Source organism: Rhincodon typus, chromosome 20, assembly GCF_021869965.1.
Source record: "Rhincodon typus isolate 14 chromosome 20, sRhiTyp1.1, whole genome shotgun sequence".
In the NCBI taxonomy this organism is placed as follows: domain Eukaryota; kingdom Metazoa; phylum Chordata; class Chondrichthyes; order Orectolobiformes; family Rhincodontidae; genus Rhincodon; species Rhincodon typus.
In genome coordinates, this window is record NC_063351.1 from 13,110,187 (window position 1) to 13,137,329 (window position 27,143).

The 27,143-nt window shown below is 38.3% G+C and overlaps 1 protein-coding gene across 1 annotated transcript in view; it reads right to left on the minus strand.

The window, feature by feature from the left end:
• Positions 1-1,392: 1,392 nt before the first annotated feature.
• Positions 1,393-27,143, minus strand: part of kif20bb (kinesin family member 20Bb) — an 84,104-nt gene continuing 58,353 nt past the window's right edge. Inside the window, exons 26-33 of the mRNA XM_048609166.1 lie at positions 26,475-26,600; positions 25,867-26,018; positions 23,812-23,967; positions 20,096-20,272; positions 19,282-19,479; positions 8,920-9,055; positions 2,622-2,764; positions 1,393-1,981 (exon numbers count right to left, since the gene is read on the minus strand). Of these exons, the coding sequence (XP_048465123.1) occupies positions 1,898-1,981; positions 2,622-2,764; positions 8,920-9,055; positions 19,282-19,479; positions 20,096-20,272; positions 23,812-23,967; positions 25,867-26,018; positions 26,475-26,600 (1,172 nt within the window). The 3' untranslated portion in view covers positions 1,393-1,897. The remainder of the gene's footprint in view (positions 1,982-2,621; positions 2,765-8,919; positions 9,056-19,281; positions 19,480-20,095; positions 20,273-23,811; positions 23,968-25,866; positions 26,019-26,474; positions 26,601-27,143) is intronic.

Below are 27,143 nucleotides of genomic sequence, written 5' to 3' on the forward strand. Positions count from 1 at the left end.
TTCCAATGAAGCACTACACAAGCTCAAGGAACAACATCTCCTTTTACACTTAGGCACTTTACAGCCTCAAAGTCTCAATATCAAATTCAATAACTTCAGAAACTGATGGCAACGTGCCTGTTCATCATTTTTCTTACATTCTCTTCCCACATAATCAGAATCCTTTTCTCATAATTAGTACCTTCAAGATTTTCATGATTCTGTCATGTTGAATGCAGGATGAAAAGTTTGACAATTCTGTACTACCAAATGACTACTTATAATCGAAGACATTATAATCACAAACCAAAAATGCTTTCTTAACCAGAAAAATCAAAAATCCTAAAGCGTAATGATTAGCATTAATGATAAAAAGAATGCTTAGACAACATAAAAGAGGAATCCAGTGGGTTATAGGCTTAGATGAAGATGACCAAAAATGAGCACAAAGTACAGAAACTGATCGGAAGACTGCTGAGGATTACTCTGCAACATGACCATGTAGAAAAAAAAAACAAGGTGGTGAATAAAAATTATACTGGTAAGCTGGAATCGGGAGACGAGAAACTGAAGTTAAATTGTTACCTTGCATCAGACTTCAAAATGTGAAGTCAAAACAGATTTATAGTGGAGGAGTGAGACAATTTACAACAGCAAAGGATACAGCTGTAAAAAGTTTGATGTTCTTAAAACATGAAGTATCTGGTACACAATTTATACGCAAAAGTATTAAAGCAGAAATAGCTTAAAATTGAGGAGCTGAGAAATAAAAATGACATTTTATTTAATTAGTCAAAATTTCTAGCCCCATTGACAATCCAGAGAAGTATATTTTCACAATATCCTTGAAGAACAAGGACAGGCCCAGAAGGCACAAATATGTAATAACTCATTAATAGGTAATGAGGATGCTGTGGAAGCAAAGTATTGAATATCTTGGGTTTTAGCATGAATCTGCTCAGTTTTGTTGGAGCTTTTTGCTGAGCTCCAGTAATATAGCCCCAATTCAAAATGGATAATTGGAATTGATAACATACAGACCAATACTAGAAGATGATGCTTTGGCATAGAATCAACTCCAGTTGCATGGCAGTCCAGACCTTGACTAATGCTAAGAGAAGAACAAGAGACATGCTGTCAAAAAGTAATCTTGCACTCTTCAGGATGGACTTGAGAATACCAATTTCAGAAGGAACAACAAGTTATACTTTGAGGCAAAGAATGTTAACTGGTTGGAAAACAGTCTGATAGGTTGTATCATGCAGAATGTACTAAGAAATGGTTATCCTCAAGTTCTTTTTAAACTGAAAAAGAATGTCATGAGTGCAAGATGAAATGTTTCAAAAGCAACTTTTTCAGCAATACTCAAATCAACTGATATTTCATGCAGCAATTTTAATTTAAACACTCTGGAATCTTAACATTTACACTTAAATAGCTAACAAAAAGTGCTCTTTAAATGTTAAGTACTTTTTAATATGGTCCAAGTATTGGACATTGCAAACAGTCTAGGTTATACAGAGTTGAGACAACGGACAGCTGGTGCAAGGGCAACTATCTAGTAATAGCTCCTTGGTCATAAGCTGCACAAAGTTGCCTTTCCAAAAGGGCTGAGAAGATAACGACCCAATCCTCAAAAGGTAATACGTAGTATTAATGTGCTATTTAAAATTTCAATGATCATAAATCATCTGAATTCTCTTAAATTACTTTTCCAGGTATTTATTGTTCCAATTGTTGTTCAGAATGGATTCATTGAGATATTGATTTACATGCAATTAGAATATGTACATGTGCAATGTTAAATCAAAAGCACCAAACATAATACATACATACCCTCAGATAAAACTTCCCTGTACAAAGTACAATGATTATAGTTTTAAAAAAAAATATAAACAACCTCAACTAGAGAGGAAGATCATTTTGCCATTTTAGCTGTTCTTGTGCGTAATCGCCTCTTCATGATTGAATGATCACTTTCTTTTTCACTCATCTCTATTATCTGCAAGTGTAAAAAGAGTTTCAGTTTAAATTCAACACATAATGCATTACAAGATTCTAGAATGCATTTAAGCAAAAGCTTATTAGAATTTAAACTTTCTCTATCAATAATTACATCACATTGCATATATGCCAGGAGTCTGCAGATTTTGAGCAGTCCAAAATTAACAGTTGTCTCAGAGAAAGTCTGAAGTAGTCACAATTGAACTTGAAATATTAACTCTGCTTCTCTCTTCACAGCTGCTGCCAGACCTGCTGAGATTGTCAACTATTATGTGTGTTTGAGTCAGAGGAGGATCTGACATGCTATCGATTACAGCTTTGGACCAGTTAATATCAACAATTTGTAATGAATATAGATTTTCTTGATGCATCAAAAAGGACCCAAAAATACAATGACTCAACAGTTCTTTTAAAAAAAACAGGACTACGCTTTGGTGCGCAAGCTTTGTTTTTCAGTTAATCAAGTTGAAAACAGAAAAATCTTTTTCAAAACTTCAAAGCTTGATAGTTTAACAAATGCAACTTCAAAATAATTTGACCTCTTGTCCAAGCACAAGGTTACGAATATATTATTCAATATTCCACCAGAAAAAATACTTAAGGTTGCTATTGTTCCAAACAAAATAAGTGTGACTTACCATTTGGGATGGGAAATTCAAAGGAGATGATATATCTTGCTTGTATAGTTTCCTTCTTGATCTTTTGGGTCTTACTTCATTATTACATGAAGTTTCCATTTCTGGATGTTTGGGGGAGCTTAAGGTTTCCATTAACTTTTTGGCTGTAAATAAATGTAAACTGTTCAATAAAGTGCAAGGCGTGTAATCAGAGAAATATCTACTGTATTTTAATTCATTTTAGAGTATGTGGACTTTTCTGGCTGTGCTGAATAGGTAGTGAGCTACAACATATAACAACTCTGTTTCTTAATAGTTCAAAGTGCTTTGTACTCCATGGCCTGCAATTAAGTCAGATAGCTCAAATCAGGAAATTGGCGCACCTGCCTTTGGAGAAAGTGTGCTAGGTGAACAGGACCTTCATTCTTAGATTGCGTTGGGGGCAGCTGGGGTCATTGGTTGTTTGAGCCTGCTTTAGTTCTGTTTGGAACCTGTTTGTTTTTTTTTTAAATTTTTAGGCCCTTGGGTCCTCAATCCCCACCTAATCTTCATGCCATATGTGCCAATCCATGACCCCATGATTGGCAGACCTCAAGAATCATGAAACAAAATAGAAAAATTCCACGCTCCTACAAATTTCTAATTTAAGTCTTTTAAATGTAGATAAAAGTAAAATGTGCACTTCCTCACTCTTGGTCAAACACCATCTTAAAATCTCTATGCTCTGGTCCTTGTATGATCAGGTTATGGGAACAGCCTTCCTCTGACAATTTTATCTAAACTAGTCATAATCTAATTAAATGTGCTACTTTTCTGCCCATTCTGCTAGTCTATGTCCTTTGCAGTTCATTGTTTAACCACACCTTCTGAGATTGGTGCTGGCATTTTTTAAAAAAAAAATCTGTACTCTATATTTAAATATCCAAGTTATAACATATCTCAAGAAAAATAATCCAAGCACTGAATCTTGGGCACACCACTGTGTTCCATCCACAATTTTGAACTGTCTGAGGAAGGGTCACCGGACGAGAAACGTTAACTCTTTTTTTCCTTCACAGATGCTGCCAGACCTGCTGAGCTTCTCCAGCAACTTTGTTTTTGTTCCTGATTTACAGCATCCGCAGTTCTTTTGGTTTTTAATGGGTGAAGGTGCTCAGGCCTAAAGTTATTGGACTTGAAATAGAGTCCAGAAGACTGCGGGTTCCCCAAGCAGAAAATGAGATGCTGTTCTTCCAGCTTGCACAGAGCCTCGCTGGGGCACTGTAGCAAGCTTGAGACACAGGTTTTGGCCAGGAACATGGGTGTTTTGAAATGACAGGCAACCAGAAGCTCAGGGCCATTTTTGCGGACAGAACGTTACCCAGTCTGCGCTTCATCTCCCTAATGTAGAGGGGACCATATGGTGAGCAGCAAATGCAGTATACCAGATTAAGTGAAGTGCAGATAAATCACTACTTCACCTGAAAGGAACATCTGCAGCCTTGGATAGTGAGGAAGGAGAACATAAACAAGCAGATGTTACACTTTCTGCAATTGCAAGAGAAGGTGCTGTGGGGAGGCATTTGCCAAGATGTTCCAGAAGGAAAAAGGTCCCTGACCAGGTAGGGGAGGGGAAATGTGTTTGATGGTGGCATCCTGCTGGAGGTGGCAGAAATAGCAGCTAATGAGCATTTAGATGTGGATGCTGGTAGGATGGCAGGTGAGGGACTGGGGGACTCTTACGTTGTTGTGGGAAGGAAGAGAGGGGTTGAGGGTCAAAGTACTGAAGATAGGTTAGAAGTGGCTGAGAGCCTGGTCAACCATGGTGGTGAGGAAATCCTCAGGTGAAGATGAAAAGTGGACATTTCGCAGGTCCCCTTGTCAAAGTTGGCATCATCGGAAGAGATGTGAAGGAGACGGAGGAACTGGGAGAATAGTCTTTACAGGGAGCAGGCTGTGTGGTGAAGGTAACTGTGGGAGTCAGCGGATTTGTAGTGGATATTGGTGGCCAGCTGATCCCCAGGAATAGAAACTAATGTCAAGGAGTGAAAGGGAGGAGTCAGATGGACCAGGTGGAGGTGGGAGCAGGGTAAATTTGAAAGCAAAAATTCAAATTTTTCCAAGCAGCACTGATGATGTCATCAATGTACCAGAGAAAGGAGAGTTGTGGGTAGGGACAAGAATAGGATTGGAACAAGAAATGCTCCGTGTGCCCTAAAGAGATAGGCATAACTGGGCCCCATGCAGGTACCCGTGGCCACCCATTTAACCTGAACAAAGAGAGGAGTTAAGGGAGAAGTTGTTCAGGGTGAAGACGAGCAGGGTCAGGCAGAAGAGAGTGGTGGATAGGGACAGTCAGGCCTTTGTTACAGGAAGAAACGGAGAGCCACGAGACCATCCTCATGGGGGACGGACGTGTAAAGGGATTTTACATCCACAGTAAAGAGGCGGGAGCTGGAGTCCACGAACTGGAAATTCTGGAAGTGATATAAAGCATCAGAGGAAATTGCAGATGTAAGGGGGAAGGGACTGGACATATAATTAAAGGTAACTGTAGGAGTTTGTGGGTTTATAATAGATATTGGTGGCCAGCTTATCCCCAGAAATGGAAACCTTTGGTCAACTGTTTTTTTGTTTTTTTTTTTTTAAAATATATACACAATACTTTAATATCCCTGTAGATAACATTCAGTGCATGCCCCTCATCAACCTTGTTATTTCAAAAATTCCAACTAGATTACAGGCATTATCTGCCTTCTCCTCAATTAACTCAGATTTCTCTAAACATTTCACCTACGAAACTGACTTAGAACTGTCATTACACATTTTCTTGAATAAGGGGATTACATTTGTTACTTTCCAATCTTCTGACACATCCCCAAAACGTAGGGAAGTTTGGAACATTAAGATGAGCTGTTCCACAATCTCCAACCCCTTCCTTTAGCAACCTGAGATGCAAACCATCAGGACCAGATGAAGCTTCCATCCAAATAAAAGCATCCTTTCCTATATATACAGTCCATCAATTTTCAGCCCAGAATCAAAAAGACAGGAGGTGCCTATGTGACCCATCATACGTGTACTGGTTCTATCATCTACTGTCAATCTCCTGCCTCTTCCCGTATATCCCTGCACACAATTACTGTCCAAAACAAAAGACATCTAGTGCCCCCTTTAGTATCTCAATTGAATCTGCCTCCATCACATTTCCAGGCAGAACATTCCACATCCTAAAAACTTGCTATGTGTAAGTTTTCTCACATCTCCCTTGCTGTTTGCACATCACGTTAAATCTATAGCCTCTTGTTCTGGTTTCTTTTACAAGTGAAAAACGCTTCACTTTGTCTATTATGTGCAGATCGCTTATGATTTTGTAAACCTCAATCAGATCTTCTGGCAGTCTTCTCCTCTCCAAGGAGGACAGGCTCAACTTCTTCAAACTATCCTCATAGATGAAATTTCTCATACCTGGAACCATTCTAGTAAATTGCTTTTTCTCTTTCTCCAAAGCATTTACATTATGCTATGATGTGGCACCCACAACTATACACAATACTCAAATTGTTTCTAATAACTTCCCAGACTACCAAAGTTTAACTAACTGGTGTTTAATTGTTGGGACTAGCCTTACAATCATTTTTGAACAAGAACCTAACATTGACACCTCCAGTCCAGGGAAGACTGAAATATTGTTATGGTCAGTGCCTCCACAATTTCTTCTCGCTTCTCTCAAAATCATTGGATGCATCTCATTGGGTCTCAGTGCCTTATTAACTTCAGCTGCCAACAATCTTTGATTTCTTCCTTATTAGTTTTGATCCCTTCTAGTGAAAGAGTTTCTTTCTCAGTCACTATGTCCTAGACTGCATCCTCCTCTTTTGTAAAGAAAGGTGCAAAGTTTTCACTTAACGTCTCAACCACGGCCCCTGTTTTCATCTATAAATCTCCCTTTTCGGTCTCTGATCAGCTTTAGTCCTCCTTTAACCATCCTTACTGTTTATTCGCCTATAGAAGACTTTGAGATTTCCCGATGTTATTTGATTGTTTTTCTTATTTGCTTCTTAACCACCCCTTAAACCTTTGGTATTCCTGTTGATTTCCAATTGTATTTTCTGCCTTACAGCAGTCATAAATATACTTTTTTTCCTAGTGTTAGGATTTCTATGTCGCTGGTCATCCAGGGAACTATCAATTCGTTTGTCTTACCATTTGCATTAGAGGGAATATGCCTCATTGGTACTTAGATAATCTGTTCTTGAAGGTGGCTATTAACTAGACTAGCTCTTAGGATAAAGGAGTTGGCTTATCAAGAATAGCTAAACAGGTTAGGCCTTTATTCTTTAGAATTTGGGAGAATGAGGGGTGATCTTATTGAACAAAAACAGAAGTTGCTGGAAAAGCAACTGTTCCTGATGTACAGCATCCGCAGTTCTTTTGGTTTTTATTTTGTGATCTTATTGAATCTGATTCTTGCAGAAGCTCTGGTGAAAAGTTCATGTGAGCATATGGGCCACAGAAGGGGAAGTCTGTGCAAATGACACTGAAGTAAAACTGGCAATGATAAATGGATATGCTATCATTATTAATAAATTCTCAAATAAATAGAATCGGATTCTAAGGGGGGCATGACAAAAGGATAGATGTTGAGATGATGTTTCCACTAAGGAGGGATTCTCGAGATAGGACATATACTTACAGAACAAGTGGACACTCATTTAAAGCAGAGATGTGAAGAAATTTCAGGTGGTGAACGTATGGAATACTCTACCCCAGAGAGCTGTGGAGGCCAGATCACCGAAATAACTTAAAGAGAAGGTTGATAAAATTTTAAAATAGAGGAGTTGAGGGTTTTGAGGAGCTGGCATGAGTGAGGCACATCACCCAATATCTTGTATAATGGCGGGCAGGCTCAAGGTGCCTACCTCTTGCTTCCATTTTTGTGTTTTATGCTTCTATCCAAAGAATCCCTCCCATCTCAAAGCTTGATTCATTGCAATTTCTTTCTATTTTTGCTCATGGAGGCTTTAGGACCATGGTAACTTCACTGAAATAATAATCCAGGCTAATCTTCTTGGGACATAGGTTTGAATCCCACCTTGTCAGAGGATGAAATTTGAAAAATATGGAAATAAAAGCTAGTCTAACAGCAACCATGTAATCATGTTAATTATAATAAAAACCCATCTGGTTCACTAATGTTCTTCAGGGAAGGAAATCTGCTATCCCTACCGGTCTATCACTCTAGAGACTTAATGGAATGTGGTTGACTTTTAAATGCCCCCGGGCAATAAGTGCTGGTCTAGCCATCAACACCCAGAACAAATAATAAAAACATTGTTGAGGGCTTAATTTTTAAAAAAAAAAACTTCCTCTTTAGCTCCTAAAAGTCTGACCATAGGACCTCAAAATCTGCCCTAGGTCATGGGCACCAAATGTACCACCACTGTTGGCTCATTCTACTTTAAGTCATTCTGGTTTGAAAACGTGCAGTTAGAGTTGGTATTCCCGATGAGTTTCCAATTCCAATTTAAATCCATTTTGCATCTTTGACATTGCTGTGTCTCATATCTTGATACAAACTAATTGCTGCCATTCTGAAGAGGGTATGACTGGAGGCATTCATTTATACTTCAGGCAACCACTGTTTTCTTTAACCCAAAATATCTGGAATGAAGTCCTCAATGAAGGGTACCCAAACCATCAGGTTTTGTTTTGTAAGTCAGTAGGTGAAACCCGGGCTGCTCATCTGTGCAGAAAAGGTCTATTTCTTGACTCTACAAGTGGATTTTACCTTTTGAGTCTCAGGTGTGCCTGCAGCAGAGCTTTACATCAGGTAAAACAGAGGCCATTTCAAATCCAACAAGAGTGGCATTTGTTAAAAGTAACAAGCCCACATAGAGGCATTAAACCACTCAAAGCAACTCCATTGAAATGCCTTAGGGATGCTTTAAAGCCACCCCTAAAGAGGGAAGATATCTCCGCCGACTCACGATGGCTGACGAAAATGGGAAAGCATTAATTTTTTATAATATGCCAAAGTATTTTAACATTTACATTCTTCTTGCCAAAAGAGAAAAATGTTGAAAAAGCAGCTTAACTACACTGTTTAACATAGGTTCCCATTGATTTCTAGGATTTGATTAAAAATGCCATTTTCGGAAACACAACCACAACTTAAACGAGGATTTGCAATGCTGTTTTGAAGAGGAGAAGTGTTGTTTAGGACAAATCTTCGCTCTTGTCTAAAGACTCCAGAAACAGGTAACTAATACAATTTTAGCAATTGTTCAGATTCACATGTACATTTTACCATAGCTTAGCACATTCGTATCAACTTTACCTTTGTTCTGTAGTATTGTTGGGGAACTTTGCAATAAGCCTCCAATTTTCTGCAATGTTCCATCTTTCTTTTGGCGTGACCCAAGACTTGATCTAGAGGCTTGTTTTCTTAGTCGACCAGCTGTACTTTTCACATTCTAAGATAACAAAATTTAATTGAGACAACGTAGCAATGCAAATTAAGCCCACAGATGTTTTATATGTGTTGTGTTCTGTTCCAACTCATGTACAGACTCCAGAATGAAACCCATTCGCAACCAAAGGACTGCCTGCAAATTTGTCAATACCCCTTCTCGTTCAACAAAGGTTTTACCTTGTTACAAGGCTTTACTGCAGGAATGATTTTATTTGCGCATTGGTAAAACCAAAAAAAAAAAAAAAAACTTTATTAGCACAATCTTTTTCACTGCAGTGGTTTCGTTCCCATAAAATAAGCAGAGAGAAAAAAAAAAAAGTTTTAGTAGGTTTACTTTTCTAGTAAAGTATTTTAAATGTAGATAAGTTTGTCAAACGTGCAATTTATTTTCTATTACAGTCAGGGATATAAACAGACAACCCATTAGAAAAAGGCTTATTTTTCAAAAGTAGGACAATTAATTTGGACACTCATTCAAGAAATTTTCGTTTCCTTGCTTTGGCTAGCCACTTAGAGATCTTTACCATAATAATTCGTTGGTAAATCCATTAATAGTTTTTGAAAAAGGTCAAAAGTCACATTACACCAGGTTATAGAAGGAAGAATAAAGCGGAACTCCAGACCAGAGTATACAGAAAGACCACCCATATGGATCAGATGCTTAATTACACCAGCAACCACCACCCCGCCCCCAACACCTATAAATGGAGCTGCATCAGGACATTATTCAAATGAGCCACAACCCGGAATTGCACAAAGCAGAACAGGAACACGTACATGGAGTTTTTGAAAGGAATGGATACCCAAAAAGCACAATCTGCTGTTACCTCTGCTACAGACCACAACAAGATGATACAACATGGCCAGACATACTAGTCACCCTACCATACAGAGACATATCAGAGATGACCACAAGACTACTCAGACCCCGAGGTATCTGGGTAGCCCACAAACCAACAACCACCCTGCGACAGCTACTGACAAACAAAGGATCCCATAACCAATAAAAAAAAAAAAACTTATATAATATACAAAATATCCTGCAAGGACTGAGAAACATTACATAGGCCAAACTAGAAGAAAATTGACAACAAAAAGGATGCATGAACACCAGCTAGCTACCAAGAGACACGACTAGTTCTCACTGGTCTCAATACACACAGACAAAGAAGGACACAAATTCAACTGGGACAACACATCCATAATAGCTCAAGCCAAACAGAGACATGTCAGGGAATTTCTGGAGGCCTGGCATTCCAACCGGAACTCCAAACACATCGAACTGGACCCGATATACAAACTAGTGAAAAACAGAATTGGAAGTGATGCCAACCATCCTGGCAAACCGAGGCTTATAAATAACAAGTGAAACAGAACACCAGCACTCCACTGGATGTGCACAGACAATGTTACCTAGCACGGTGACAAAACGTCTGCAATCAAACACACAGGTTCAGTGAGCAAGTCTACAAATTCATCCACAACCCGAGATACCAATCTTCTCAAAAACTAGTCCCATTTGCCAGTGTTTGGCCTATATCCCTCTAAACCTTTCCCAGGGAGTCCAGAACCAAAAGGTCACAGTTTAAAAGATATTGAGTATGCTAACTAGGACAGAGTGGAGGAGAAATTTCTTCACTCAGAGTGGGAAGCCAGTGGAATTTGCTGCCATTGATGGCTGTTGGAGGCCAAAACATTGAATGTTTTCAAGAAGGTGTCAGATATCGTTCTTAGGGTTTATGTGGACCAAAAAAGGGTATGGGGAGAAAAAGTGGGAACAGGGTACAGAGTTGAATGATCATTCATGACCATACTGATGGCAGAGCAGGCTCAGAAAAGAGCCTAATGGCCTACTCCTGCTCCTATTTTCTACCATTTTATGCAAAGGCCACAACCGAGCAGCATACAGGAGAAGGTTGATGGAATGCACATGGAGTCTGGCATGCCAATGGAATGCACATTGTGATGTGCACTGGGTCAGCCTGCTAGATTACCACTTGACAAATGACAAGACGATAAGAGTTGCACTTCAACTAGACAGAATCATCATGCAAGTTTGCTCCTCTCACACTTTCCTTCAATTTCCTTGTGGACTCAGACACTGGAGGTTTTAAAAAAAAGAAACTGACTGCAGCCTTTGGATGAATAGTCAGCAAGCTCCTTGCCATTCCTTTAAAAATTCAACACACTGCCATATAGAGGAGCTTACCACAGCACCAAAAGTACCCCAGAGTACTTTCAGAAATATTTTAAAAGTCACTTTGCATGCGCAATACCAAGCCCTTTAAACATCAGTGCCTGGTCCCTTTTATAGCTGAATGGCTATTCTTCGCAGTGACATGCAAATACATTGCAGTAATCTACTCAGCTAAATTTGCAAGTTGAGTATCTCTCAGACTTAATGGTTTCATCATATCTGATGCTTTTGGTGCAAACAGGGGACCCCTGCACAAGCACTATTCCCAGTGACTCTTCAGATATAAACATTTCCACAACCCTATTGCTAAAAATTTACATTTCTGGGAGATGGGGCAGCATGCTTACAGATCTCCACTAACACAGCAATTCATTACAAAAGAGTACACCAACTTCTAACAATCAGACCAGTATTGCATTTACAATTGTGCAAGCATTTAATTGATTAGCCTCCTAGTCAATACTGCCTTGGAGTACTAACAGACGAGGCTGGCTTCATCCAGAAAGACACACTAGATTTTTGAACTGGCAGCAGGACAATAAGTCAAAATTGCATATTAATTGATCAGAAAAATTGAGTCCAATGCAAATTATGCCCTGTAATTTGTTAAAAATAGGTAATAAACGCAAACACCAACCTCTTCTGCAATGCTAGTGGGAGCAGGAAAAGTCAGAGGACTGGTGCATGCCATTCTAGAAACAAAGTGCATTTTTCAAGTTTTCACAAATCAAATCAATCTAAATGCAAAAAGGAAGGACAACTAAAGTACCCATCAGCATGAGTTTAATTTACTTTGCAAGTATACCAACAGTCACTAGCAAACAATGCAACAGAATTACAAGCACAAGTCTGTGGAATGAGGAAATTATATTTAATCCCAAAAGAAGTTATATTTCAGAGAATAATTTCTAGGTGCACAACTGTCAAGTTAATCGGGCAATTGTTGAAAGTATTTACCACTCGATATAGGTGTATATACTGCACCTGTGGAATATGGAAGATCTGTGACTCAAATGCCACAAGCTCAGTGAAATTACAAGTATTTTTCCCCCCTCACCTTCGCAGTAATGCCCTAAGCTTATTGAAAAAGTACTATCTACTTATTTGGAATCAAAACACTGTGGAAAGAAGTGATCAAGTTAATAGAAGTTATGTAATATTTCTGTCAGCTTTACTTGTCTTGATAACGTTCTGAAATAATGTCAGTTTTAATGACAAATCTATAGTTGTTCTACAAGTTATATTCTAAATTATAAAAACGAACAGTATAGAAGTCTTGCACGGTTACATTTGAGATCTGAATTAGCTCTCCTATTTTTATTTAGCAGGCACAGTGCAAATATTGAAATACCCTTTGAATAATCCATTTTCAAATTTCAATGCTTTTTAAATGATAAACTGCTAATGCCTAGATGGGTAGTTAAAATTTTGGACACTATATTAACTCTATAGGCAGCACGGTGGCTGAGTGATTAGCATTACTGCCTCATAGCACCAGGGACCCGGGTTCAAATCCCCCCTTGGACAACTGTCTATGTTGAGTTTACACATTCTCCCCGTGTCTGCATGAGTTTCCTCCGGGTGCTCTGGTTTCCTCCACCTAGCCTGCACATCCTTGGACTGTCGGATTGGCCATGCTAAATTGCCCATTGTGTTCAGGGATTTGTAGATTAGGTGGGTTATGGGGATGGGTCTGAGGGGTGGTGTGGATCTGTTGGACCGAAGGGTCTGTTTCCACATTATAGGGGTTCTATGATAATTGAATGGTTTTTGAGCAAGTTAAAAATCTTGCCCATTGCTTCCAAAGTACGCCTGTGGAGCACCACATCTCAACTAAAAGTGATTGTAGCAAGATATCAATGGACTTGATCATATTTGTCAGCACACAATACTCCCAACTCAAGTAAAGTGCTTGGATTGGTTTTGTTCTTGAAATCTGGTTTCCACACGTCTTCTTTACAAATAATTGTTAGGTCTGTCTCACAGAATATTTTTAAGCCTCAAAAGCATGCGATTTGCCACTGTCACTTTCGCACCTTAGGTCATGGTTTTCCTCACTACCTCATTCTTTTCTCACTTTGCTTTCTATCAAAGTTATTTTTCAGGCATGAACAGTTCAACTTCAATTTCTTTCACAGTGCTTTCCTTCCAGAAAAAGTATAACAAGTTAGAAATACAACTTAAAAAAGGAATAAAATTTTTAGAAGGAAAAAAAACTTGAAGAAAAGTGAGCCGAAACTTAAAATTTTGTTTTTAAATTACCCAAAAATTAGATCATTTTCAACGGCCAAAATACAGGAAGGGAACAGTTAGCCCAGGTGGCTAGTTGATAACATGCGGTTTTGAAAGGATTTCAACAAATGAGTTTTTGAATAGGGTTCGATCCTTGTTCATTCTGGATTAGCCCACCTCATTGCCTTGCCTAGTAGTAAAATCAAGGTACAAGCCAAGATTAGGCAGCCTTGGAAAAAGGAAATCAAGGATGCATACCAAGAAAAAACAGTGAATTATAGAAAAGCCCCATAAAACACAAGCAAAAATTTCTAACAGATCAATAAGCAACGTATAAGGGCACTAATTCATTGAATGCTACAGTCATGCATTTGTTGGCAGAGTAAAATAGTTCATCAAGCAGCAGCAGCGACACATGCCTTCAGGTACAGAAAACACTCTGGTTAGAGCATTGCACCCAGTTTTAGAAACCAAACTTTTTAGGAGTGATTTTAGCTCCAAGGTTTGTTTGAGAAACTGGTGTTGGCCCACTTGGAGTAAAAAGGAGATTGATGGGAGGATAAGGATGCACAATAAAATGGATGTGAATAAGATAGGCAAAGAAAAATTGTTCTCATTAGCTGATGGCATGAAAACAAGCGAGGACAAATTTATAGTTAAGTCAAGAGTAAATCGGAAATGGGAGAAAGAATTTTTTTTTTTCTCTCGACTTAGCAAATGATAGTGGTCTGAAACCTGCTGTCTCTAAGTCGGATTCTAGCAGAAATGATTAGTGATTTCAATAAAGAAATGGATGGGCACTTGAGGGAAATTAACATGCAGGGCTACTGGTATCAAATAGGGTAACAGGACTGGTTGGATTGTTCTACAGAGACCAGGAACGGATTTGATAAGCCATTTAACCTTTTTCTGTGATGTTATGACCTTCCAGACAAAAAAGTTCACATTCAATAAAATTATGTTGAGTTATTTCTCAATGCGCTCTGCCCCCATACACATCGATAGTGTAAAACACTCCTCAGTCCACATTAAAAGCTCAGTGCTTGTTGAAAAAAATTACAATCGAAGCAGTAGGAAAAATACTGTTTTTGTAAAATGTGAAGCACAGTCAGCAAATTTTAACCAAATAACCAATGCAAAAGGTCTCAAGCTTATTTAAAAAAGAGATTTTGTTAATGCTATGATAGCCACAAAGAGTTAAATGGAAAAGCTACAGAACAATGTTACTATACCTCCAAATATCAGTAATTATTTTCTGGGCATACAGTTGGTTCTCCAGATTAAATTTATTGTTTGAATTCCAGAATATTTGGTGAAACAGTCACATTTTATATGCCAAAAGATGTGTTCTATTTAGTTAGAGTAAATAGACCATTTGAATAAAAAAAAAGTTTGCTCTTGTATTAAACAACAAGACCATTGTTGAATCTGGAAACTATTATCTGATTTTGAGTTTGATTTATTGTTGTCACGTGTACCGAAATACCAATAAAAAAGTGCGCTATGGTGGTCATTTGTTCCATTACCATTTTAACCAAACAGCTTTCCAGATCTACTCTCTGCATTTGAAAATCTCAAGATCTCATTTATCATGGATTCTTCCCAACATCATAAGCTATTGGGATCTTTAGTGCGGCCCACGCCAAATACTACAAATAGATTTGCCACGATACAAAGGCCGAATAGTCAAATTTGAGAACAAGTTACATTAACTGGATTTGTAGTTCAAGTTTATAAGTACAAAAGTGCTTTAATTGAATGTTTTACCATGAAAAAAACAGATTGGGTAGGCACAAACTATTTTCTTTAGCTGATTTACTCAACTACAATTTTGAAATTAAACTTTTATCAGTGAAATCAGGAAACAAAAAACAGTGAAATTCTGAGATTGTCTTCCTCAAAAGGCTGTGAATAGTTAATCAAAATTTGCAAGATGGAGATTAAAAACATTTCAACAAGCAAAATTTGGGGTATAAAATATGGAGTAATGACAGAAAATGTAACGGAAACTATGAGTGTTTCCATGGAAAAGGAAGCAAGATATCACAACTGGACTCTGCTCCTAAACAATGGGTGAGGCAGGGTGAGAAAGAAGTCAAGTAATGTTTCTACTTCTGACATAGCTATGGTCTTCAGACTGGAGGAGGCTTACGCTTGAATAAGCTGCCATTTGTGGTTGTATAACCTGGCACCACTCATTGCCTGCATTCACGTAGCCGCTACATCAAAGTAGAAATCAGCACCATCAGGGGCAAAAAAAAAAAGGAACACTTAAAAATCAAACATACCTCACAGGAAATTAGAACTGTATTTACTTGTTGAATGGGTAGGGTTGATGATTCTTTAAATGATGCCCAATCTTATTACAGATATGTTTTTGCTTCTTTGTGGTTTAACTAGACTTTGTATAAAGTTATTTGACTAATGGGATCTTTATGCTCTTGCAATTAATTGGTCATTTTTGATGTACTGAACTAATAAAAGGAATACACTATCCTCAATTAAGTTTTTTTATTTAGAGTTTAATGTTTCGTTAGGAATAAAGGTAAATGGATATCTTTGCACATTTAAATTGCATTGTTATTAAAATTAGACTTGAGCCAGTATGTGTCTCTATTTAAACAGAACACATTATGGATAATCAACAATTCCAATTAAGTGAGTTATAATTCGAATATTAATTTCCTTTTAATTAAAACTCTACGTATATTATTGCTTTTTTCAAGCAACACAGTTTTGCACCTTACAAGTGCCAGTTGCTGAGTATTTCTTTGTAGAATTGCTTTTCCAGCAGCCTGACAGCATACTCTTGAAGGGCAATTGTAAAAGGAGGTGGAATAAAAAAAGTATATTTATGCTTAACAAAATCAAATCTATGGAAGTGATGATGACCTCACGAAAAAAAAACACACCGGGTATAATATCTAAAGTACAAGTTTATCCTTTTTGAGAGGCTCTCAATTGACACTGCAAATGTTTAAAACTTCTAAAGTGCCAATATTTTATTGATTTCAAAGCTACCATGTCTTAAGCAAATGAATCATCACTTTAACAACGAGAGACACACTATTCCAACATACAAATGGGTGAAAACACCTTTGGAATAGGTGATCATAACTAGCTGGTAGTTGCTAACTAGAACTAGGGTTCCTTGAGGTCAGCCTAGCATGGATACACAATACACACAAATAAAGCAAACAAGTAGGGTTTTGGAAGCAGAGTAGTTTCAAACTGCCTCATATTCACCTCACTGCACAGAGGGGGAGCCTAGCAGGGAAGACAGTAGAGTGGCAATGGCAAGGGTTTCTTGGGGTAATTTGGGAGGCAGAGCAGAAATTAATCCAAAATGAAGAAGAAACATTAAGGGAGGATGAGGCAAATGTGGTTGATGAGGAAGCCAGGGACAGCATAAAAGTCACAGAAAAGCATGCAATGTGAAGATTAGTGCAAAGCCAGAGGATTGGGAAGCCTTTTAAAATCAGTAGAGGATAACAAAGCAGAATTTGGGTGGGGGAAGATGAAATAGGAGAGTAAGCTAAATGGTAATAAGAAAAAAAAACTCGAGGCAAGAGTGGACATTGGACTGCTGGAAAATGAAGCTGGAGAAGTAGTAATGGGAAACAACGAAATAGCACAGGAACTGAATAGGTACTTTGCATCAGCCCTCACAGTGGAAGACACCAGTAGTATACCAGAACTTCAAGAGTGTCAGATGGCAAGGGTGAGTATAGTGACCATTACTAAGGAGAAGGTGCTGGGAAGCTGAAGTGTCTGAAGGCAGATAAATCACCCTGACCAGACTGACTACATCCCAGAGTTCTGAAAGAGATAGTGGAAGAGACTGTAGAGGCATTGGTGGTGATCTTTCAGGAACAACTAGTTAGGGAGTATCCCAGAAGAGTGGAAACTGGCTAATGCAACACCCCTGTTTAAGGAGGGCAGGAAGCAGTAGACAGGAAACTATAGGCTACTTAGCCTGACCTCAGTAGTTGAGAAGATTTTTGAGAGTCCATCAAGGATGAGATTGAGGAGTACTTGGAAGTGCATGGTAAAATAGGGCAGAGTCAGCACAGTTTCATCAAGGAGAGGTCATGCCTGACAAATCTGTTGGAATTCTTTGGAGGTAGCAAGCAAGTTAGACAAAAGGAGACCCAGTGGACGTGATCTATTTGTATTTCCAAAAGGCCATTGGCGAGATGCTGCAGAGGAGGCTGCTAAACAAAATAAGAGCTCATGGTGTTAGGGACAAGGTACTGGCAATAGATAGAGGACTGGCTGACTAGCAGAAGGCACAGTAGGGATAAAAAGGGATCTTTTTCAGGATGGCAGCCAGTGACTAGTGGAATTCCACAGGGATCACTGTTGAGACCACAACTATTCAGGTTATTGATTAATCATTTGAACGCAGGAACTGAGGGCATTGTTGCTAGAGATTTGCAGATGACACAAAGATACATAGAGAGAGAGAGAGAGAGCGCAAGAGCGACACAGAGCGAGAGCGACAGACACAGTGTTGAAGAAGGAGGGAGGTTGCAGAAGGACTTGGACATGGTAGCTGAGTGGGCAAAGAAGATGCTGATGGAATTCAATTGGTAAAGTGGGAGGTTATGCACATTGGTAGGAGGAAGAGAGGCGTAGACTGTTTTCTAAACGGGTAAAAGCTTCAGATTTCTGAAACAAAAAGGACATGGGGGACCTAGTTCATGATTCTCTTAAGGTTAACATGCAGGCCCAATTAGCATTCATTTCATGAGGGCTAGAATACAACAGCAGAGGTGTTCTGCTGAAGCTGTACAAGGCTCTGGTCAGACTGCATTTGGAACATTGAGAGAAGTTTTGGACCCGATATGCAAGGAATATCCAAAGAAATGCTAGCATTGGAGGCGTTCCAGAGGAGGTTTACAAGAATGATCCCAGGGAAGGAGTATTTGTTGTATTTGGAGCAGTTGAGGGCTCTGGGTCTATACTCTATTGAGTTTAAAAGGGAGGGGGGGCTAGGGTTAGGGTTTGAGTTTAAACTTACAGAATACCAAGAGGCCTGGATATAGTGAAAGTTGATGATGATGTTCCCACTGAGAGAGACTAAGATCCAAGGGCACAGCCTCAGAGTAAATCGACAACCTTTTAGAACTGAGATAAGGAAAATTTTCTTCAGCCAGAGGGTGGTTAATCTGTGGAATGCATTGTTGCAGAGGGCTGTTAAGGCCAAGTCATTAAGACTATCTAAGTCAGATAGATACTCAGGAAGATGATCAAGGGCAACAGGGAAAAGGCAGGAGAATGGGGTTGAGAAACATATCAGCTATGATTGAATGCCAGATCGGATTTGATGGGCCGAATGGCCTAATTCTGCTCCTTTATCCTGCGGCCCTAAGGGCACTCAAGCAGGACTTCTCCTTAGTCAATCTGCTCCATTTCTTGTGCAAAGCCACCGAAGCATGTATAGCCTTGGTAGTAAATTTTGAGCTATTATTTTAGGACATAGTTTATAAATAGTAGGTTTTGCATTCATATAGTATCTTTCATAATCTCAAAGTCCTAACATGCTTGACAGCCAGTTTGTACACAGCTTATGTCCCACAACAGTAATGTCTTGATGATGACTGTAGGTGTTGGCAGAGAGATAAATATTAGCCAGTGTACCGCAGACAACGCCCCAGTTCTTCTTCAAAACGAGTGCTAATCTGATATTTCCTAAGATAAATCGCAGTTTGACATCTCATCCAAGCAACAATACATCAAATTGAAGGCATTGTGGGAATGAAAAATATAGTTGGTATTTTATGTGGATTCTTTACCTCCTCCAGGGCAGAGCTTTTTCTTTTCCTGGTAGATTTGGGCACTTTCATGGTGACCAAATTCCCACTTGATTCTTTCACTGAAATTTTGTTTGGTTGAAGAGGTGTTAATTGAATCTCCAATTGGGGTTTCGGAAACCGACTTGCTTTTTCTCCATTGTCTGTTGAGACTTCTGAAGAATCTAGGACAGTTTCCAACTGGATAACGAACAGACAGAAAACATTTCGAAAAAAAATAAATCAGTGAAGTTAGATGAAGCAGATGATTCTAATGCAGATAGCTTATGATAAAGTAGTGGATCCAAAGAAAAAACCCCAAATGGAACAAAGGCTTTTATTCAAGTTCCAAATGCGAAGTCAGCCCCATAGCAATGGGAGTTTCACCTTGAAGTAACTCCAGAGAGGCAGGTATCCCGTCAAGTTACCCTTCATTTACACTTGGAGAGTCCTTGACACTGATCCGCCTTCCTCAGAGCCAGCTCTCAGTGAACAGAACCTCTAACACTCCAGATTAACAGGCTCAATTAGGAAACTAATTCCATGATGTCCACCTGGCTGACCTAATTACAATAACTATGCACCTCTTAGGGTTTATAAACCAACTCAATATTCATTATCTTGTCAATTGTATGCTTATTGGGTCTGCAGATCGCAAAATAAGCCCATTTGATCTAATGCTCCCAGAATAAAAAGCCACCCCCTCTCCCAACCAACAAACTTGTGATTTCATCTATTGCTTTGAATGAGCACTTGTCTAAGCCAGCCAGGAGCATGTGTGCACAAACGTTCATGCACAAAAAAATTCACTCCTCACCTCGCCTAGGTTCTCTTTTGAGGAAGCCTTCAGTCTTTCTATTTCTTCATCTTTTTGTTTATTACTGGTTATAAGATCTCCAAGCTTCACTTCAAGCTCCTTTACCAAGTTGTCCCTCTCTTTTCGCCATTTCTGCAGATCCTCATCCTTCTCGATGACTTCAGATGCAAGTCTCTCCTTTTAAAAAAAAACAAATCAACTGCTTAAAATACTTGTCATTGCAATTAAATACACAAGTTACGTTTATATGGGAAATTTTTGTCCTTACTATTCCCAGCAAACAAATTAGTCACTGTCATCAAAAGTGACAGCCACTTTTGTTAAGTCTCACCAACAGCGAATGAGATTAACTAAAGATAATTTGCACAAATTGAGGAGTTACTATTGACCACGTCACTGACAGAAATTCTTAAATTTTATTATTGAACTCTTTACATCCACCTGACTGGGGAGATAAAGCTTCAGCTTAGCATTTTCAGAGCAGCTCTCTTATTCCTCAATACTGTCCTGAACAATCAACCCAAATTATAGTCTCATGCTGGGACATCCGAACTGACTCAACTGCATGACTCCATCATCACATGAGAAATTCCCATTAGTTTACAGGAAAAGGGATTTAAAGTGCAATGTAACTTGCTCTTCATCCCCAAAGGATGGATGCCACATGCAGGTTAGAACTAAAGATTTGAAGTGGTTCTTTCCCCAGCTGCATCGTTTGAGAAGTTAGAAATTAATCCATTGTCAGGAAATAAGCCACTGTCCTTGGTCCAGTGTGCAAACAGGCCACTTTTGTTATATGACGCTAAACCTGGCTAGGTGGTTATCAGCAGTCAAAAAAAAAAAAAAGGAACAATTTGGCCTTGTCTTGTTTAAAGGCAGAAGTGAAAGTATAGCCATTAATTGGACAAACAGAAATATAGAACAAATTAGCTTCATGAAAAGTTATGTAGTTGCGTATCAAGATCCTAGGAGTTAACTTTTGTTGGACTGCAAAGTCTACAATTCTGTTGAATACTGAAAGTTGCTTTAGTAGAAGCTGATGTCAAAATTTGGAATACATTTGATTGTAGGGAAAGTGATAGTGCAGTTGTAATGTACTGGCTAGTCATCCAGAGCTCCAGGCTAATAATTTGGGGACATATGTTGAAATTCCACTACATTGGATGGCAACATTTAAATTCAAAACCTACACAAAACAATCCACTACAAAGTCTAAACAAAGGAATGAAAACCAAAATGGACTATCTGGCATTGACCTGGGCATCAAATGACAACAGCAAACATAGCCCTGTTAATCCTGCAAAGTCCTCCTTATCAACATCTAGGGGCTTGTGCTAAAAATAGCACAGCTGTCCCAAGTACTAGTCAAACAACAGCTTGACAGTCATACACTGAATAATATCTTACAGAAAACCTCCCAGATACCATCATCATTGGGCATGTCCTGTCCCAATAGGAAAACAGGTGCATGAGAGGTAGTTGCACGGTGGTATACAGTAAGGAATTGTCCAGAGAGTGTCTTCAACATTGACACCAAACCACAATGCATCTCATGGAAACAGGTCAAACAAGGAAACCTTCTGCTGATTAAAATTAGAAGGTCAGAACTGCTCCGTGTTGAAACAACAAGGGTACATAAAGTACTCTGGGTGGTGGATGTCAATGGCCATCAAGAACGGGTTGATTGCATCTTACAGTTGAGGAAATATCCAGAGAGCAGGTGATAGTTCTATGCAACTTCTTTGAACATCCTCTGAACAACTTTTCAATTTGAAAATCAAACCAAGATGACACAGTCCTAGAGGACAAAGTTTGTTTTCAGCAATTGGCAAGGTAAGCAATAAAATTTATCTGACAGGTAAATCTGTTGGTGATTGTATTGATGGCCATTGTCCCCATGATTACTGCATGCAAAGGTCCCATTTTCACATTGTGGATAACTTCAAATGTTGTGGTGGCACCATATTAAAATGGGACAGACTGACTATCTGGCAACTAAAGGCTAGACATTATGAAACATCCTTGGTTGTCAGCAACAGAATTGTATTTAATCACAATCTGTAGTCTCATGGCTTGGCATAACCTCATTCTACTTTAACTATTAATCTGGGAGATTAACCCTGGTTCAAGGAAAAGAGTGTGTTGTGGGCATACCATCAGCAGTATCAGGCACACCTAAAAATGAGAGGGCAATCTGAAGAAGACACAAACAGGACTACTTTTATACTGAACAGTGGATGAAGCATGCAATAAATAGGACTAAACAATCTCTCAACTAACAGATGAGGTTTAACCTCTTAAATCCTACCACATCTAGTCATGAACAATTAACAGGAAGAGGAAACTCTAAGTATCTTCATCCTTAACGGATAGGAGAACTGAGCATATTAATACAAAAGGCAAGGCTGAATCATTTGCATCTGACTTCAGCTGGAGGTGTTGAGTGAATCCATCCTAGTCTCCCGAGGTCCCCTCAGGATCTCAGATGCCAATCTTCAAAATCTTCCACTATCAAAAGTAAAAAGGTGAAGACACTGGCTACTTAAAAGGCTATGGGCTCAGACAACTTTCTGGCGGAAGTACTGAAGCCTTCAACTGCCAGTTCTAGCAAAACTATTCCAGTGCACTGCAACACTAGCATCTACTGGGTGACGTGGAAAATTTCCCAGGTATATTCAATTCACAAAAAGCAAGACAATACAATTGGGTCAATTACTACTCTATCTGCATACTCTCAATGAGGAAATAAAAAAGATGGAAGGGACTATCAAGCAGCATTTGCGGAGAAATAGGCTGTTTGCTGATGCTCAGATGGGTTCCACCAGTGCCATTTGACTCAACACATCATTAGAGTTGGTCCAAACATGGATGAAAGAGTTAAACTGCAGAAGGATAAAGTGACTGTCCTTAACCTCAAGACAGCATTTGACCATTATAGCATCAAGAAGCCCTAGCAAAACCGCGGTTAAAAGGGAATTGCAAGGGGAATTCTGCTGTGTGAAGTCATACTAGCACAAAAAGGAAAATACTTGTGGTTTCCTGGGGGTCAATTAACTCAGCCACAGGACATCACTACAGGGAGTTCTACAGGGCAGTGTCTTTGACCCAAACATCTTTGTTTGCTTCAATGACCTTCCCTCCAACATGGTGTTCAACGATGAACCTTGTGCATTCTCAAATCTTCAGATACTAAATTAGCCAGCACCCAAGGTGAACTGGACAACATCCAGGCTTGCACTGATAAGTAGCAAGTGACATTTGTGTCACAACAGTACCACAATGGTATTGATTCAAGAAGGCAGTTAACCACCACCTGCTCCAGTGTAATTATGGATGGACATATTTCATCAACGAATTAAAAAAATGGAACTTAATGCAAGGTGAAAAGGATGAAAATCTGCAAAATGCATTGAACACAAGACATTTCAAAGGTTTACGATACAGCACCTTTAAATGTTCTGTCACCGCACCTCACAAAATGATTGCGTTGATTCAATTTTGTTTCAAACCATATCTTCAATGTGAAACTTGAGACTTTATTCTTTGAAATAAAACTTTTCTTTAAATTTAAAACTGCTGCTTAAAATTTGTTATCAAACTATATTCTGTGAATAGTGTAACGAATGCAGACTTCGGAATCGACTTTTGTAGAAATTAAAAATGACATTGCCAAATGAAATTTTAAGTTGATTAAGATCGGAATAAGTTTTCTGTACCATTTCTAATTGTAATTTCGAATAATGCTCTCTTTCTTCTGTCCATTTTCTCATCTCCTTGTTGCGCCGATCTTCAGCTTCCTTTGCTTGTTTAAGGAGCACCATTTTTTCATTTAGCCATTTCTTCCGATTACATTTCTGCTCATCTTCCAATTCCTAAAGAATTTAATCAGGTTTCACCAAATTTTAAATGATTAAATGTTTAAAAATCAGCAAAGCAAGCACAGGGTGAATTGTGAGCACTGTCACAGTTGCAATACTGTTATACTTTAACGTTACAAGAAAGTTTTTTTAAAAAAAATTAAACGGAACAAGCAACAGCAGTATTTAATTCTTAAATGATCTCATGATCGTAGTGAACAATGGGGAAAAAAGCCTGAGAGAACAAAGCTGAATTTTCCATTATACAACACAAGTTCCCTTAAACTCACCTTAAAATGTGAGGTGACTATGTTAGATTTACACAACAGAAATATCAGAGATGAAGATGACATAATGCAAAAAATTCAAATTAATTTTAAATTTTTTTCATGGTAACCATCAGAATGAAACACTGACCAATCATATCAGGTGGGGAATAAAGAGAAACAATTGAGAATTCACTTCCATTTCTAGATGACCCTGATAACAGTTATTATACCCAAAAGGCACTAACCAACAACCATTACCATGGTATTTCGTTGTAACATGTTCATTTTTTTTTAGAAAGGTGCTTGGCGACACAGTCTGATCAAAAGTTTCAATTGGCTTGTAAATTAATTGTCTTTTGTTGAATTACAGTTCATTTTAAAATTTCACATGTTGATGTCCAGCTTTGATGAAAAACTATATATAGTGTAACTGAATCCTAAAGAATATTACTTCAATGTGCATACTGTTAACTCATATACCTGTCATATCTGAATCTATCAAATGATAAAACAATTCTGAAATCCTTTACTCACCAGGTCAATTTTAAACTGAAGCACAAAAACTCCTCTAGTATTGAAAACAATAAATCTTCAATTTTAAATATTCCAAAATATACAGTATTACAATTTACATTAGAGATTTCTTCTGAATACTCAAGTTTATGTAAGCTTATTAATATCAATATTAACAACATTTGTTTTATAGATTTCCTATATGCAGCATAGTGGCTCAGTGGTTAGCCTTGCAGACACTAAGCACCTGGAAACCAGGTTCGATTCCAGACTCAGATGACTGTGTGGAGTTTTCATATTCTCCCCGTGGATTGGCTATGCTAAATTGCCCGTAGCGTCCAGGGATGTGCACATTAGGTGGATTAGCCATGGGAAATGCAGAGTCACAGGGATCGGGTAAGGGGTGAGTCTGGGTTTGATGCTCTTTGGAGGGGCGGTGTGGACTCAACATATATACATCGTTACAATGGTAACTACAAAAAAAAAAAACAAATATATCTTCTTGTAATGTGAACAGAGGGACAACTGCAGCTATTTCTCCCAGCTGTCAATGCCACCTCAACTGAAGACTTGCTTTCATCTCCATACATGCAGTGCTACAGATAAATGAGTTGAATATTGTTTAATAAAATTCCTATCCATAAATTATTTTAGAAGAAAAAGAGAAAAAGGTTAGAGAGTAGAAAGAATGAGTGAAAGGAAATGTGATACAATTAGAGTTTTTCACAACTTCAAGCCATCCCTTAGCACTTCAAAATACTTAACTGACTGTAAAATACAGTCACTACTGAGAACTGCTGGCAGTCATCAATTCCAAAGTTAAAGGTCCCGTTAGGTACAGTTTTAGTTCATTCTATCCTAGGGATAAATAATCATACAAACACTGGAGAACTCATCGGTTCTTATTCAAATAGTGCCATGGGGTCAGATATGTCCACCTGAGCAGCCAGGGCCTCAAGTTTAGTATCTCACCCAGAAGGCAGAACTGTCAAAAATGCAGTATATTCACAATAATAATGGCATAAACTAATCAGTGTCAATGGTGTACTCAAGTCTAGAATAAGAATTGCCTACAATTTCCACCTCACAAAATAAACAATGCTGCTACTGATCCAATAATCAGAATACATACCACCAACTGCTGCTTTAAATCTTCAATTTCTTTCTGAAGTGGTCCAGATTCTGTATTGTGACCTCCACTTGCATTTTTCAACAACTGGCCGCGTTCAAGTGTGTTATACTTCCTCTCAAATTCTTTGGCACACTTTATCCACTTCTCTAATTCTAAAAAGGAAACACAGTTAGGTGGCTGTGCAATTCTTTTATTAAAATGCAAAATAAAGTGCTCTCGTTATAAAAGCTTTAGAATACAGTCTTCTCCACAGAACAGCATACAAGCACAAATCAACTATCAAGAGTCTGATGAGAACAAGTTTCTGCCAAATTTTAGATAAATTTTTTTTGAAAAGTCTGTCATGGCACTTAAATTTCACACAGCAAAAACAGAGGACTCATCCTGGCTGGTTTACTGTAGTTAAATCTTAGAAGACCCACTGTTAAGACAGCGTACAACTTGCTCCCCTGTTGGTTACAATCGATGTTTGCTCGCCTCTAATTGTTAGTTGTGCAGCTATTTAAATATAAAAATAGTACACAAACAGATTTTCCACTTTGCGTGCTATTTCATGGGCAACAACCGTAAATGAAAAATTCCTCATACAGATATAATAGGGCAATTACCTGCATTCAATTCTTCAATCTCTTTCAACTTGGCCTCAAGAGCTTCATCTTGCTCAGCTTGGGTTTGATCTTGTTCAGTTAATGCAATTTTCATATCTTTAATTATTTGTTCTTTTATCTGAAGTTCTTGACGTAAATCAGAATAGACAGTCAACAATTTCATTGTAACAGAATTTGAACTCAAATTTTGAAATAACCGTTCAATAATTAAGGAGGTAAAAAAATTATGCAGTGGTGACTAAACCTGAAAGGTATCAGGATGACAATTGAAACATTATTGATATAACCTGTACATTAAAAGCTTGAAATTTCCAAAAGCTAAAAATTAAAACCAGGTTACAATTTCCACAGGAGTAAATTTACTTTACATTTTGAAAATGTAAAGAAAGAAATTTGCCATGTTTAATAGCAACCTACTTTATCAGCACAAGCTAAAATTTGAATCTATAATAGTAAGATAAAGAAAAGCATACACTTGTCACAGAAATCATTGAAGTCTCCTGAACTCATTGGTGTGACTGCTCTGAAATACGCATGTACAAGTTAAATGTTCTGTTTGTTGAAAAATGGGTAGAAAGTGACAGATCTACTGCCCAGATTTTCTCCAAGCTTAATGCCGTTTGATTATAAAAGGGTGTTTGAAGTGGAATTTTATGCACGTTGCACTAA